Source organism: Nicotiana attenuata, unplaced genomic scaffold, assembly GCF_001879085.1.
Source record: "Nicotiana attenuata strain UT unplaced genomic scaffold, NIATTr2, whole genome shotgun sequence".
In the NCBI taxonomy this organism is placed as follows: Eukaryota; Viridiplantae; Streptophyta; class Magnoliopsida; order Solanales; family Solanaceae; genus Nicotiana; species Nicotiana attenuata.
Window position 1 is genome coordinate 275,472 of NW_017671415.1, and position 17,507 is coordinate 292,978.

Below are 17,507 nucleotides of genomic sequence, written 5' to 3' on the forward strand. Positions count from 1 at the left end.
AACATGTAAACTAACTCCTGGACCACCCCTAATTTTTGGATTAATTGTAGCTTGGTCACTATCACCAACCTATGAGCAAGGTAAATATCCCACAGGGTCATCCTCCACAATCTCTAAATTATCTATCACATGACTCACATTGACATCAAAAGTATACCCATCCTTCAGGTATTTTATCAAATTTAGTAGTTGATATTATTTTCAATTGAAAAGAATTTCTGAGTTTTAGGGCATTGAAGAAAGAACCCACCAACTGAGTTGTATCGCATTTCAGGGGTTTCTTTTGTGTACAAAAGCCCGGTCAAAGAAAAATGATCTTTGTCCACCACATGCCCTATAATTTCACCCTACCCCACATACTTTCCATCACTAAAGTGACCCCCATGGTGAAAGACAACAACAATATATTCGTCCATGTGACTCAGTACTGAAAAAGACAAAAGAAAACCAGTCAAAATATTCCCTGACCTTTTCAATTTTCTAGAAGAAAAAAAAACCTAAGCTAATAGCATCATAACATACGCATAGCAATAAAATACAAAAATACATAATCTAAGCATAAAAATAACATAACTTTATGCAATAATCGAAGCAACTTTACGGCTGACGCCCCTTTTCACAAAAACTCCACTTTCAAAACTCTAGGACGACCTTCAGGTGATAAATCATGAGCCAACAATCAATTTGAACAAACCCTACTTAGTATGTGAAAGAAATGTTGAATTTTGCAACGGAAATGCCGATTAAACCAAGCTTAATCGAAGAGATGAAGATGGGTGGCATTCGGTAAAAGAGAGAGTTCAGGTGTTAGACGGAATGTTCGAGAAAAATTTAACCTTTATGTTTTAAGTTTTTAATTAGACACCTTTTAATGGTTTATTTTTTATTGTTTATTCACGTGTCGGCTTATTATAATATACACTGGAGGTGTATTACACGCGACGGGGCTGACTAGGTCGGGTGTTTATTGAGTTCACTTTTTAGTCACGTGAAATGTTTAAATGAAAAATCTCAACCGAAGCGTTCAAATGATCGTTAGGGACAACTTAAAGGGGCGCTTTATGTATTCGCCAAAATATTTTGAAAGAATTTAAGCTTTGTAGACGTAAGAAAAAGTACATGTTCAATAATATAATTTGATCGCTCTAATAGCTACACACATTTGTTTATATGCTACCAAATCACAATGATAAGTATAACAGTGATATATAGTTAGCATTTAAATGATAGAATTGTGTAAAAATAGTGGATAAAGTTTAAACTCATGTTGAAAATACATCCAAAAAAAGAAACATAGAACACCATCTTCGTACAAACTGCGTCAAACACAAATCCTACCCTAAATATCATCTTCATTATTTCCTTATTTTCTAGAGCATAAATCATAGTCGTGTCGAATATCCGCATACCCTAAGTGGAAAAAAGAACAAATATAACAGCTTCAAGGTCATTTCAATGATGACGAACTTTATCACTTAAGGACTTTATATCATTCACGAGACGTTCAAAATTACAATAAGACGATCCACCTTCTTTCAAGCATTCCTTAGCAAATTTTGACATTTGATTTGCTCTTTCCAAGAACTCATCTTTCCTAACCACCATCAAATCCTTCACCATTTTCTCAACTATTTCTCTATCACATGTATCTTTCATGTCCAACCCAAGTTTCCAAGCTGCTTCCACAAACCTACTATTCACTTGTTGGTCCATAAAATAAGGCCAACAAATCATTGGCTTACCTTCATATACACTTTCAAGAATCGAATTCCATCCACAATGAGTCCAAAACCCGCCTACAGAAGGATGTGCCAATACTTCTTCTTGTGGAGCCCACCCCACAATATAACCTCTTTCTTTCGTACCCTCGGCTAATTCCACGGGAATCTTGTTTTTCCAATCATCTCCGGCAACAGAATCCAACCGAATAACCCACAAAAATCTTTGCTTACTATTCACCAAACCATACCAAAACTCCATGAGTTGTTCTTTTGTCATAGTTGCTATACTTCCAAAACTCACGTATATAACAGAGTTCGGTAGCTGATTGTTTAGCCAATTAATGCAACTTTTGTCTTCTTCAAATAAACTATTTGAAGATGGTGGCAATGAATTGTTTTCTTCACTTAGCTTATTCTTTAAATGTGCATGGAGTGGTCCAATAGAGTATATGTTTGGACATACATTTCGCATTTGAGAGAGAAGATGTCCATCTAGCTCTTCAAATGTGTTGAGTATAAGACCATAAGCACGTGAATTTTCTTGACCCTCTGTTTTGTAGAGTTGGACATTTGAGTCTGTCAAATCGCCGGTACGGCAAAAGTCCGGTAGGTCACGTCGCCGGAGAAAAGTTTCAGCTCCGGGCACACTCTTGATTGGCTCATCCAAGTCATCACCTGCAAATGATCAGAGTAGTTGAATATAGTTTAAGATTATGTGCTTAAAATAGGCATAGATAGATTCAAACATAGAATCTAGAGTCGGTGAATTCAAAATGAGAGTGGATAAAAATAAAAAATAAAAGGTCAGTCCGGTGCACAAAGTATCCCGTCATGTAGAGTTTCGAGAAGGGTCGCACCCAAGAGGGTATAATGTAGATAGCCTACCCTAATTCAAGCATCAACGGTTAATTCCACAGTTTGAACCCCTGATCTATAGGTCATACATGACCTATAGGTCACACATAGACAACTTTACCATTGATAAAGTATTCGTATTAAATAATTTTGATGCAGTGGCGGAGTTAGGATTTTTAATAAGGAGATTCAACATCTATTGTATAGAGATAAAAAATTAATCTTATGCATATATGATGTAATTTTTTGGCGAGAGATTTCCACCCGACTAGCTCCGCCCCTGCTTTTATGTATATATAATATGTAACTCGAGTACAAAGCAAAGAATTCAAGAATCCATCCTATATTGACTCATAGAAGAAATAATTGTCAATGGAAAACATTGTGGTTTTAAATATGTAATTTTTAACCTTCCCTTTTATTTTTTACACTATTTTTAGGATTAAAGTATTTCTTCAAGTTTTACCTTTATATTTGAGCTTTTAATTAGTTATTTTACTCAGAGACATGTAGCTAAATGAATTAGTATTTTCAATACGAAATACAAATATATAGATGAAAAAATCACGCATATCTAAATCTAACATCTCAAGAAATAAATAAACTCAATATTAAAAATTTAACACAATGAATTTCTCAAGTTTAAATCATGAATACGCTTGTGATAATAGTTATACGAAAGATTTACTAACCTTTGAAAGGATATTCACCAGATTCAATGAGTTGAGGAAGGCAAAAGAAGATCCAAAGACAACATGGACTAATAGTACGAATACTAAAAATTGGAATTCCAATTTCATTAGCAACATCACAAGTAAATCCCAAAACTCCATCAGCAATAATACAACTAACTTCTCTTCTTTTCCCATCAGAACTAAGCCAACCAGAAGTCAACATATCTTTAAACAATGGCTTTGTTTTAGATTTCAAAGAATCAAATAACTCCATATATTTACTACCTTTACGTGGATGATCTTGAGGTAAACCATCTGAAATTGTCTTGATTTGAAAACCAGGAAAACGTTCAAATCTTGAACTAATATTTGTATGAGAAATAAGGCGATTATGGATATTTTCAGTTAAAAGAAAAGTAATATCTAGGCCAGAAAAACAAAGAAGTTCAGCTAGTTTGAACGTGGAATTTACAGGACCTTGTAATGGTAAAGGGAAGATTAGAACATGAGGAGGAAGTGATTCTTGATTCATTTTTTGGTTGAAAAATGGTAAAATTGTGGTTTGGTTTGTTGAATATTTGGATCTTAAATTGATGGTTTTCTTTTGACTGTTTAGAGTTATGAGAGGGAATGATATGTTTGTCAAGTTGGTAGAAATTAGCATCATTTTATCTTCTACTTTGTGAATATAATAATTTGACTCATGACTAGTGGCATTTGTCTAGTCTTCAATCACGTGAAAATAAATCTTGAAGATCAGGTTCAAATATTAAATATTTTTTTATGGCAAAGTTTTATAATACATATGTTGATGAAAGATAAAGAGGTCAATAAAATAGTTGAGAAGGGATCGAACCAAACAATAAATTAAAGGTAGTTCAATGCACAAAGTATTCTGTATTTACATGTAGTGGCTAAGCCAGAAATTTTTTCAAGGTGTTCAAACTTAAAAAAAAGTGAAAAATAGACTCCGTAAAAGAGTATTCAATATATGTTATATACCTTTAAAACTTAATATTTAACCTATAAACACAATGTAATTTTCTCGTAAGGGTGGTCAACAAACCACCCTTAGAATTGTGTAGCTTCACCCCTGTTCACGTGGGGTTCGAGTAAGGGTCACGCCCAAAGGGTGTGATGTAGACAGCTTACCTCAATACATACATTAGTGACTGCTTTCACGGCTCGAACCCGTGGTGTATAGATTATACGGAGACTTATGCGGCGACAAATTTACTGTTGCTCCAAAGTTTTCTTTTGAGCCGCGACCGGCCCATAATGAAAAAACAAAAATAATAATATTAATTTTATGTTACTAGTCTGTACAGAGATTGATGGTTAATGCTTTTCTTTTTCATTGGGAGAGGAGTATGTGACATTTCTATTAATCAGCTGTCCCTTTAGTTTAATAAAAAATTATTAAAGAATAAAAAAAACTTGATTCCTTTATTGTTTGTCTTGTCTATATGCAGATGAATATGCTTGATCCTCTTTATAGATATCAATGGTTCTGGACCACAATTAGAATATCATTTAAAGAGTGGTGCTAGAAATCTTGCATCTAGCTCCTCTCAATCTCCTATTCTTTTTAGTTCTTCAATTTCCTTCTTTGAATGCGTAACACGTTTTTCATTTTCCTAAATTAGTGTGTCTTAACCAGGGGGGGATTTAGGGGGCGGATTTAGTTTACCGAACCCCCTTCGCCGAAATTATATATAAGGGAAAATCTATTTTTACCTCTATATATTATGTTTTGAATCTTGACATAACCTAAAAGCATAGCGTAGTGGTCAAGGTGGTTTAATTCCTTTGTAAGGTCATTGTTTCAATTGTCACTAGCTATAATTTTTTTTAACTTTTTTTTGAACCCCCTTAACAGAAATTTTGCCTCTGCCACTGATCTTAACCATGATTAATACAACGGATATGGACATATTTAATTCTTTCGACTTTGGTAAGAAAATATCAGGCGCATTAAAACAATTAGGCAATTCCTCCATATGATATGATATTAATGTCTTCATTTCATAAATTATTGGTTGCTCATAAGTTTATGGACCAAGCAAAATCGTATGTGGTAAAAATATTTAGTGGGTGTTATTAGAATAGATTGGCTACATCTTAAGGAGCTTGAATCTCAGTTTTGGGATGATTTGGTGAAGTTTTGAGGTGGTTTGAATTGAAAATTCGAAGTAAAAACTGAACATGAAAAAAAATGATATGTGTATCACACTGTGTATCATTTATGTATCATATTTGTATCAATTGTGTATCACATGTATATCCATGTATACATGTGTGTGAGATACGTGCGTACCCTTTTTTTTGTTAAAAGCGTTTTTTGTTAAAAGCGTTTTAAAAAGACGATTTTGCCCTTCAGGACTATTGACAAAACTGTAGACTGCATGACAAAACTTCAGCATGTTTTGGTATGAAGTTTTAGCAAATGAACTAAATAACTTAAGCATGTTTAGTCTGAAGTTTTAGCAAATGAACTAAATAACTTAAGCATGTTTAGTCTGAAGTTTTCGCAAATGAACAAAATAACTTCAGCATATTTAAACTAAGTTTTAGCAAATGAACTAAATAACTTCAGCATGTTTAGACTGAAAGATTCGAATAAAACTCATGACAAAACTGTAGACTGCAAGATAAATAACTTCAGCATGCATTAGCACGAAGTTTTAGCTTCAATGTAAAACAACTTCAGCTGCTACTGTAATTGGCTGAAGTTTTACACCATCTCGCATGCTAATGAACAACCCCTGATACTGTAAAACAACGTCATCTCCAAATGTTAGCATGCTGCTACGTTTATCAGGGATTGTTTTACAGTATGCTAATGCGAATGAGGTCATCTCCAAAGTAGCATGCTAATGCTAATGCTTCAATGTAAAACAACTTCAGCATGCATTTCATGAATGAGGTTGCAGATCACTCGATTTATCAGGGGCGTAATTATCATATTATGATAATTTTTTTGTCAACTAGCTACCAAATTAATAATTTTTAAAAATAGGGTACAGGTTAAAAGGTGGCACAAATATAGGGTACGGCTGCAAATCCCCTCTTTAATTTCGATCATTCCCTTTCAAATAGAAAGTGTTAATCCTTTAATAAATGGGTCAAGTATAGAGAAATTTCAATGGGCTCAACTTAAAGCTGGAGCGTAAAAATTTGGGAATTTTACATAAATAAGTACTAACTTACTAACCTCTACCCATTAATCATATACTTACCAAAACAAACTAAGCACATATAAAAATTAAAAACTCAAATAAACAAGGTTCTTTCTCTTCAAGAATCACACGCAAAGATCTGCTTCCATATTTTTAAGCGTGATCAACAACATTAGATGCAAGACGAAAAGGAAATTCATGGATGAGGTAGCAAACAAGGTGATAAACTATTAAAAAATATATATATTCAAGATTCCAAAACCTAAGCAAAAAAGGATATTTTTCAATTGGTATAGTTTAAATTCATTGAAAACATATGGATGAGTCAATTTACAAAATTTGAGGAAGATTGGAGGTGATTTGGACTGAATTGGTATATATCAACATTCTTTGGTAAAATCGAGTTCAAAAAATACTTCTGCGACACTATCAAACACGTATCACGTAGGTATCACACACACAGTTATACATAGATATATATGTGATACACATTTGATACAAATATGATACATATGTGATACACAAATGATACACATTATTTTTACCAAGTTCATCTTCTACTTCGAATTTTCAATTCAAATCACCTCAAAACTTCACCAAATCATCCCAAAATTGAGATTCAAAATCCTTAAGATGTACCCAATCTATTCTAATAACAATCACTTAAAAGAAAGCAAAAAATTTAACCTTGTTTGGCTACAAATAGTAAATTAGCTAATATTTGTAACATTTGGATAATATTAGTAATATTTTTTGAATTGACCAATTTTTGTAATAAGCTACTTATAAATGGACATAGCTGGAAGTTTTCCTAAAATATTCATATGCTGCTCAGTTTTGCACCACACATTGAATTTGTACCCACTTATTAAAAAAAAAGTTTAGCTGATACCCGATTTGTTGATAACTTCAGATACACACACTTTACTCTTCTTCTTTACTGTTGTTTTCTTCTTCTTCTTAGTTGTATATTTAAATTTGTTGTTGTTTTGACATTGATGATTGAAATTTGTTCTTTATGATACTTGAAAGTTATGTTTCAAATTTGAGCTCATTTTGGAGTAGATTTGAGCATTGCATAGTGTATTAGATTGTTGAAATTCGAAGAACAAATTTATATTTCAGAACTTAATATTGGAAATCTAAAGTTTGTAAGGCCACGTAAAAATTTTCCTAAAAATTCGGATTCCGTGATGCCGAAGTAGGCATCGAGGTTAATAATAGTAGAAAGCTCGTCGCGGTTCGGACTTTTTGGATTGAACAGCACGCTGGAGAGTTGAAGGAAATATTTTTGGAGAAGTAGGCATTTCTGCGGCCCATTATGCGGCCGCATAATCACTCCGCGGGCCGCAGAATGGCCGCAGAGTGAAGCGGTCTTTTTGGCCAATTTTGAGGTCAGTTTTGCGGCCAATTATACGACCGCATAACTATTTCGCAGGCTGCACTTTCCTTGGACTTTTGCGGAGGGAAGTTCTGCGGCGCATTATGTGACCGCAGAACAGGTCTGCGGGCCGCATAACGGCCGCAAAGTGAAGCATACCAGCCTAGTTTGCAGGGCCATTTTTTGCGATCTTTTTGCGGACCGCATAACTATTATGCGGTCGCATATGCAATCGCAGAACCTGTTCCGGAGCTTCATTTTTGGGGTTTTAAAACCCGACCCCACTTCGTTAAAATAGGTGTAAGGGGCCATTTTGAGCTAATTTTCTGATATCTTTAGAGAGAGAAAGAGAGTATTAGAGGGATAAAGTGATCCCCATCAAATTTGCTCTTCAATTCTTGCTCTACACCTTGAAGGTTATCAAGAGAGACACCTAGGTATTCTTCCTATGAGGTAAGATTATATCACCAAACTCTTAATTTCGAAATGTAACTAGAATGGGCCATTAATAAGGTAATTCATAGGAATGAGAGTGATTACCTTGCATGCATGTGTTCCTAAGGTATGTGGGGAGGTTGTGGTTAAAGATAGAAAAGAACGGGGTATGGGTTGGTGGAGTCTTTTATAAAAAGGGTCCATGAAACCTTAATACACACAAAGTGTTTGATAGAATGCTCAAGTGAGCTAGAATTATGATCGTTTTCCTAATTTTGGGTTCAATTTTGCTATATTGCTAAAATAGATTGAAGTTGGTAATATTTCGGAACATCCTAGAGTTTTAAGAGGCTCAATTGAGGTATGTATGGCTAAAACCCCTTCTTCTTACAATCAAATACCCCGGTGTTCGTGTAGCTAGTGTAAGTCCCCAATTTGATCATATTAGAATTGATTATTCCTAATGTGCCGTGTTGAATGATATATGTTCAATATTTATTCTAAATGCTTACCATGTCATCTTGTCATTTGAGGATGTATTAAAAATGTGGAATGTGTCTTAAGAAAGGTTCAGACTTCATATCAAAAATTGAATAAATGGTTGTTATGCCAAATTGTATGAAAAGCCTCTATGTGCTTAGGATTCTCCAAGTTAACCCATACGGGTACTAACGTCTCACATGATAGGCCTGATTGTTGCTGATGATAATGATATATTGAATGTGAAAAAGGAAAAACTTGAATTGTGAAATACGGCCAAGTGCCAAGAATGACTTTATAAATGAGGCCACTCGTGATAACGTATTGAAAGATGGGAAAAAAATATGAAGTGGGATGATTGATTGAAATTGTGGATATGGTGGATGTCTCGAACGAGATAGCCTAGCCGATCGGGCCGTGATCGGATGTCATACCGCACACATGGTGGTAACTATGCTGAAAATGATAATTGAAAATTGTGGATATGGTTGATGTCTCAAATGAGATGATCTAGCCGATCGGGTCGAGATCGGAGTCCGTGTAAGAACACGGTGGTATTGTGGATTGTGGCATATCAGCACTAAATATTTCCCAACCTAATAATATGAAAATTGATTTGAGAACTTATGTGACCCTTACTTGATGTTTTAGTATTGTTTGAAGCCCTTATTGAACTTATGATTATCTCCTTTTTGTATTATTGTTCATTCTAATGAGATGGTGTTTAGTTATACATATTAGTACCATTCAACGGTACTAACATCCCTTTTGCCGGGGGCGCTGCGTCTTAAATGGATGCAGGTGGCTCCATATCAGGCAGTGCTGATCAGCATTAGCGGTGCATCTTCCTCCCATCAGTCTTGGTGAGCCCCATTTCACTTCGGGGTCATTCATCTTTTGGTCCTTTATGTATTGCACTTGAGGTATAGCCGGGGCCTTGTTATTGGCACTTTTGTAGTACTCTTTTGTATCTATTTTGGGGCTTCCTAGATACTATGTAGATTGTATATGGGTGTTGGAAAGGTCAACGGGTTATGTTGTGTTTTAGACTCTTGTTTCACTCAATCATAAGAATGTGTGTATTTTGAAACTTAACAATGATGTAACTAATGAAACGATTTGGTAATGTTTACATGATCTTCCTATTGTTTAACTAATGAAAGCATGCCTCCTTTTGATCATAAGTGAGTTGGGTAGAAAGTGTCTAATAGGCTTTCTCGACCGAGTTCACTCGGTTGAGCGCCAGTCGTGCTCCCCGAGGTTGGGGCATGACAAAGTTGCATTCAATAGGTTGAACCAATTAAAATTCAGATTTTTGAAGTTGCATTTGAAAGATAAAAGAACTTCAGATTTGATTTCTGAAGTTGGATTGAAGAGATTGAACTACTTCAGATTCAAGCAGATACACTTTGCAAAAAGTTTTACAATGCGGTACAACTTCAATGGTGCCCCAAAAGTGGTTATGTATGAAAATGCCCAGCTAAGCTGAATGTGGACATAGTACTTTCCTGGAAAGTTTGCAGCGCTGAACCCGATTCTGTTCTAGGCCCACTTGTTGTTGCAGTGACCTAAATAGTCGCCTACCTAACCGTTTAAACTAAAAATAACCAGTGAATATATATGTGTGCGTGCGTGGCGTGTAGTCAGTGTATAATCTATGTTTACCAACTGGAGAAGTAAACATAGATATGAATTTCGATATATAAATATACAAAATAGAGTTCAACTTCTACATATAATGGCAATGCATATGATTTTTATAGTAAGGGGAGTCACACATATTTATCTATAATATAAGTGGAAGTTGTAACAAGAAAATAAAGCAAGTAACCTACTATCACATATAATATAGTAATGATTGCATTAAAATTCTTTACACTATACAAAGTCATGTGTCCCTAGTAATTTACTATCAAATCAAACCTTTAGTAAAAGTTACTGAGATAAGATGTGCATGTATATATAAACACTTTATACACAACATATCCTGTGATTCTCTATTTACAAAAATAACCACAGCATACTAAATTTACAAGTCTTTATTTGCCTCAATATTAGTCTTCTGAATTTTCATCAATAGCCACAATTTTGGTTGCACTTTTACCAGCATTCACTAATTTATGAGTATTGACATGATTCTTGAATTCCAACCTTGAATTCTTGGTTATACCATGATTCATAACAACCCCACAATCTTCATCTTCTTTCTTCAAATCACTAGGTGGTAAAAAACAATCCAAAGAAAGTCCTTTTATATTAAAATCAACTTCTTCAATTGCCCAAATTTCTTCCATTCTAGTCCTAGTATGACCTTCTGAATTTTCGCCGAATCTGAATAAAGAAACAGATGTTTTACCAGCATATGCAATGTTAACACCATCGATTGTTCGATAATCTTGAATAAATGATTCCATTGTTGTTTCCCAAAAGACATCATTTTTAGGGGATTTTAGTTTAAGAAGATGAGTATCTTCAAGTTGTACTAAAAGGCCTGTTCTTTGGCTAAAATAACCCCAAATAGTATGTCTCATAATTTCTACATTGTTGCTGCTTCTTGCCTTTAGTGTTGAAGGATCTGCTTCAAGCTTTAATATAAAGCAATCTTCAGCATTTATGGTCTTTTCTCCAACACAAATAGAATTGGAGAACAAATCAGCAGTGGACCTTGGATCAAGACCCTGTTAACATAGCCAGATGTTAAAAATATAATTAAGTAAATAAAAGTATGGTATGTTTAATTGTTTAAGCTTTTAGACGAGATGGTTATGCATTTTAACGTTGTATGAGAGCAGATAGAGGTTTTGAGTTCGAGTCTGATCTCACCCGTTACCAAATAAAAGTTTCTATCTTCCTATTAAGGGGCGTATTTAAAACATAATTAAATAATAACAGTATATTCTTTTTAACTTTAGTCCAAGAGTGTTATTTTAAGCAATTCAAATAGAGTTGGATAACAAATTAGTAGTGGACTTGATCAAAACCCTGTTTACATGATGAACCTCAACCATTCAGTATGAACATAGATGTTGAAGACGTAATTAAGTAGATAAAAGTACGGTCTCTTTAATAGTTTAAGCTTTAAACGAGATGGTCAAACACTTCATTGTACGAGAGTAGACAATGGTCCTGAGTTCGAGTCTGATCTCACCCATTATCAAAAGTGTCTGCCTTCACGTTAAGGGGCGTATTAAAAACAGAATTAATAATAACAATATGTTGTTCATAACTTTAATATGAGATTAGTGTCATTTTATGCAAATTCAAATAGAATTGGAAAATAAATCAGGAGTAGATTGCTCATTTCTGCTTTTGGATGTAGGTCAATTGACAAAATCACATTAAATATTTGTGTCTCTTTTGATATATTTCTCTTTTGCTGTATGATTTATTATCATTTAAGGTTTGCTTTACTAACTTACACATGATACCTGATTATTTCGATCCTAACATTTTGGATCAAGACCTGTTAACATAATTGATCTCAACTAATCAATATCCACGTATACAGAGTATATTCATTCAACAATTATTTTCTTTTTCATTTTAGAGGCTCCACTATTGCTGGCTTTTTTCATTTCTTTTCTTTGGTTAGTTCTAGTTTTTGTTTCAACTTGCCCTATAAAACAACTTGAAGGGGTCATGTGATTACACAACCTGGCCCCTTAACAAGGAAGAATTCCAAGCTACATTAAATGTTGACTTTTTGACCCAATTTTCTTTAAGGCTATGAACGTTTGCATATTTACAAAAATTGTCAATTGGACCACTTATCATATCAGTTTATTGATTAGGTAAAATGGTATCCCATTCCTAGGTCCACATGGGAAGATGGCACAAAGACAGGATAACGAAATCATTCACTTTATTTTTATATGGTCAAATGGAAAAAGTCTAAGTTTCTTTACAAGAATGATGCAAGTTTAAGTGACTTCAAGGCAATTCTGTCGTAACAGTAATATACAATATCAATAAAGTACCTGTAAGGAACGACGAAGAGGCCGAGCGGGACCACGAGACGCATGAGAATGATGCCATGGACTTTGCCTCCAAGCCACATTACCATCACTTCCAGCACTAATTTTACATCCTGAAAGTACCAATTCTATGCTCCACAAATCAGGGTTTTTTTGCCACAATACAAATCCTCCCATTTCACCTTGCCCATTTTTCGCGCTCTTGATTTTCATCACCTTACCATTGTTCAATCCTAGACCATCTCCTTCAATAAATTCAGACGCCACCATCTTCACCTTCCCCATCGCGTACATACTATCAATGGAATTCAGAGCATGTTCTCCTCCTGCTGCAGCTATGTATTGTTGCACTATATATTTCGCCATTGAAGCTTCCTGTACATGTACCAACCATTGTTTTAAGAACAGAGAAATTATCTCGAGAACTCTATCAAGATTAAATTAGGTATCAATGAGCAAATAGATGTTCTATGATCGCAAGTTTATTGGCTTGACTAATTCAGATTCACGCCACCTAAAACCTACTATAGGAGAAGCTAGCACTCTTTATTAGATTTTTCTCCATCAAGAATTATTTTTATCAACCGTCATTACTTCAAGGATTCTCATAGAAATCTATGTCATACATAAAAAATTCAGTTTCTCCACACGAATTACTGAATTAGACCGGATTTTTTTTTTGTGTAGAATAAGTGGTGGTTCAACAATAATAATAACAATAACAAAAAACTTAGTAAGAATCCCACAAGTGGAATCTGGGAAGGGTAAAGTGTACGCAGACCTTACCCCTACCTTTGTGAAAGGTTGACAGGCAATAAGTAGTGGCTCGATTATGGTAAATTTCATTTTAAATTCTTCTCATCCGTTTACCCCTTGATCGAAAGGGTTGATGGGAGAAAATAAATATCGTCCTAATTTATGTGATGCAGAATCTTTAAGTTTTTTTTTTGAATAAAATTTACATATTTAAAAACTCTATAAAAAGTACTATAAGTTACAATGATTAACAATTCAAAAAATTAAAAAGACGTATGAAAAAAAATTCGTCTGACTAAATTCAAACTGTATCACATAAAGTAAGACAACAAAAGTAGTAAGAAGAAGGAAACTTGAGAATTGTAAAAGAACTTACAATGGGATGATCATTGATCTTTTTATTAACAGAGTGATCACAACGTATAGGATGAGGAATCAAAGGAGCAGCAACAACACCAAGCAAGAGTTGAATCTCAGCATTTCTACCACCAAATACCGAAGCATGAATTGATTTATGATCAGTATTAATACTATGAGATTTGATCCAAGATTTCATGTTTTGCCATGACTTATGTTTATATGAATCAACAAACATTTCTTCAGGAATAGGAACTTCAAGTACAGTTTCAAGCCCATCTTCTCTATCCAAATTAGGGCACAAAGTCCTCATCTGAATAATAATAATAATAATAATAATATCAGAGCAAAAAGAAGATTGAAAAGATTGTAATTATTTTGATGAATGAAAGAGAGAAAAGAGAGAAGTTGAGTATTAAAAAGGAAATGGAAACTAATTAGTCTCTTGGATTACAAGGGAGAGTTAATTATTTGAAGTTTAAGACATATAGGACCAACCAACCGACCATTGAAAGCCACCACCCCAACGTGCATTTCTTTGTCTAAAATGTCGTGACAGCACGAACTTCTCTATTTCTCTGTTTGGTTTGGAGTTTATCTTTCTCTTTTCTTTTCCTATATATATCCTCTTTTTGTGTTTGACTGTTGGTTGAAATAATATATGATACAAGAAAAAAAGGAAGTGCAGCCAGTGCAAAAAGCATCTCGTATTCACGATTAAGGGAAGGGTCGTACCTCAAAGGGCAGGAGGTAAATAACCTACCCTAATGCAAATATTAGCATGCGACCTATAAGTCACACAGAGACAACTTTATCTATATATATATATATATATATGTATATATATATATATATATATATATATTCCACTTATAGTGAGTTTCCACAGAGTAGAAGCGGAAACTCAATGGTGTGCAATGAAGAGTTTAAATAATACTCCCTCCGTTCACTTTTACTTGGTATATTTTGTTTTCTCACGCCCCTTAAGAAATAATAAATGAAGTGCATAATTTACTCTAATACCCATATTAATTGATGCATAGTTTATTGGATATGAGAAAATTATTTGAAATGAGTAATAAATATTGTAGGTATAACAAGAAATTTTTTTTGTCTTATCTTGATATGCGTAAAGTGACAAGTAAAAATAAAAATCTATTTTCAGTATACATGCAAAGTAAAAGTGAACGGAGGGAGTATATGAGAATATCTTCACAATCATGATATTAATTTAAGGGGTTTGTTTTGATTTTTTTTTTCTATAATGGAATTTTATATTTACCATAATTGATTTTATTTTTCTGAAAGAAATATATAGATCTCTTTCATAACAGATAGTTTTGTTGGAGAAAAAGGTTGTGGACCTCTATTAATTGAGGATTTCTTCTTCACACAACAACAGAACAACATCCACAATGTAGTCCTTTAATATTTCGAGAGTCTTGATTAGGGGAGAGATTTCTCTATGATATTTTGATACTCTCTTTTATGTTAGTAAATTTTTTTATAAATATTCGTCAATTGATCAAACCCCATTATACTGTTCTCTTTTAGTATGGTTTAATTTCGTCATCTAATTTATCGTCACCAAAATTTGCGTTTGTTAGCGTTTTTTATTTCGATCCAACAATTAAAGATGACAACTGATTAAATAATATAAATATCCTTTAACTGCTGTTGCATCTAAGTTAAACTGTTATGTATAACAAGCATTGATAAATAATCTACTTTAAATAGTAAGTAACTTATTATGATTTAACAACTCTTTACAATTTTAAGTGTATGTAACTTAAATCCTTAAATAGTGACCCTTCTTTAGTGATATTTAGGGTGTTAAACGGGCCGGTTGGGTCGATTTTGAGAGGGTCAAAATGGGCGGAGTCAATAATTGAGCGGGTAAAATGACTCGTCCAAAAGTTACTTGGGCTGGGTCAAGATGGGCTAAAATTTGTGTTAATATCCCAACCCGCACAACTCTTATCAAGCTTTACTTAAAATGTGTTATTTTCTTATGAATTGTATAATTATTAAATAAGAATTTTTTTCTTTTGTTATGGTCATATATAAAGTATCAAATAAAAAATTATTTCTAAGGTATTTTGACAAAGTTACTTATGGATCAATTGGAGCTAAAAATCTGCCCAACTTTAAATGTGTTGAATTGAGTTGGGTCAAAATGTATTGAGTTCATTAAATGGACGGGTCAATAACCAGCCCAACCTTAAATGAGTTGCGCAAATCATTTGGACTTGGGCCCAAATTTGACATCCCTTGATATTCTACCTATTTGACTTGTTATGGCATTGAAGTAGCAGTCCCCTATTTCCATTCGTAGAGTTCGAGTTGAGCATAAATTAGTTTATTTGCATTTCACACGCAACCTTAGATCCTGCAGCCAATATCATTTTCATGTTTCCTAATTAAAGAGAAGCAACAAGAACTTGAACTTCCAATTAGTGACTATTAAAAAGGAAGTATTGTTTTTTGATTAAATTTTTTGAATGGATGTGGAAAACTATTTTGAAATAGGAGTAAATGTTATGTTCTTTATGCTATAAATGTAAATTATTGATACAAGTGGATAGTGCATGTTTAGGAAAAGTTATTAAGTCCTATAATCTTTCTTAAATTTTAGTTGGTTAAAAGTACCTATTATGATAGTCGTCGTAGTTCTTACACAAAACATGTTCCATCGACACTCTTAAGGGGTTGTTTGATTGATGGTATTAGGACTATTACCTAGTATAAAATCTCACATAAGATATTATACAATTTTTGGTTGGCTGTATAAGAAAAAACAGTCGCCGCATAAATAATATAACTTTTGGATGATAGCGATACTAAATAATACCCGTATTAAGTTATGCGAAAAATCTATATTTTTTATTTTATGTATGTTAGAATTAATGTGCAATATTTCATCTATAAGTAACTTATGTATAACAATCTCTTCATTAATCACCATATAACAATTCAATCATTTTTAAAAATAATTCTCGTACTATAGTCTTCACTTAATTGGTATGTGAACCAAACGACCCCTTGTACTATATATTCCCAATCTTTTTAATTTGTTTCTTTATTTCGATTGAGAACGCATAGAACCATATCCCCCAAAAGCCAAAACATTTGTTGTTTAAAAGTTGACTCTTCGATTTGAGAAGGAGAAAGTGTGCCCTACCATTGAAGCTAATTTTAAGATATAATAAAGAAATGTTTGATTAAGAAAGAAATAGTCGGCGAAAGCCATAGCGTGCGGCCGACCATCCGAAATAGCTACTGCATATTTCATCTCTTCTATTAACGATGCAGCAAGGCAGATCCAAAATTTAAATTTTATGAGTTTAGTTTTTAAGATTTTTAACATAAAACTGATCATATTTTTAAAGTCATGGGGTTCAGACCTATAGTTTATTGCAACTTTAGTGGATTTATATATATATATATATATATATATATATATATATATATATATATATGTCCCACGTCCAAAGTAGTGTGTTCAGATAAACCAGGCGCCATTATTCTACATCCGCCCCTAACTTGCAGTTGAGCAGGCATAGAGATTTGACTCGGTTTGTTAATATTCATCTACCCTTCATGATCACGCCCAACTATGCCTTATAAAAAGGACTCTACGGACGTTGCAAATATAACCCGAGTATTACGCCCAGTGTCCAATCCACAGAGAGTTA

General features: G+C 33.7%; 2 protein-coding genes across 3 annotated transcripts; both read right to left on the reverse strand.

The window, feature by feature from the left end:
* Positions 1-1,218: 1,218 nt before the first annotated feature.
* On the reverse strand, positions 1,219-3,920 carry LOC109208153 (7-deoxyloganetic acid glucosyltransferase-like). Its single transcript, XM_019371201.1, has 2 exons — positions 3,269-3,920; positions 1,219-2,396 (listed from the first exon to the last, which is right to left on the reverse strand). Exons 1-2 carry the CDS (start codon positions 3,915-3,917, stop codon positions 1,453-1,455), a joined length of 1,593 nt encoding a protein of 530 aa, XP_019226746.1. The 5' UTR covers positions 3,918-3,920; the 3' UTR covers positions 1,219-1,452.
* Positions 3,921-10,562: 6,642 nt separating this feature from the next.
* LOC109208154 lies at positions 10,563-14,398 on the reverse strand. Of its 2 annotated transcripts, XM_019371202.1 has the most exons (4): positions 14,319-14,398; positions 13,832-14,125; positions 12,703-13,074; positions 10,563-11,403 (listed from the first exon to the last, which is right to left on the reverse strand). In XM_019371202.1, the coding sequence occupies exons 1-4, from the start codon at positions 14,319-14,321 to the stop codon at positions 10,780-10,782; spliced, it is 1,293 nt and encodes a 430-aa protein (XP_019226747.1). In that variant the 5' UTR covers positions 14,322-14,398; the 3' UTR covers positions 10,563-10,779. The 2 variants fall into 2 exon arrangements, with proteins under 2 accessions (XP_019226747.1, XP_019226748.1); XM_019371203.1 differs by lacking the exon at positions 14,319-14,398 and having other exon boundaries at positions 13,832-14,278.
* Between the last annotated feature and the right edge of the window lie 3,109 nt (positions 14,399-17,507).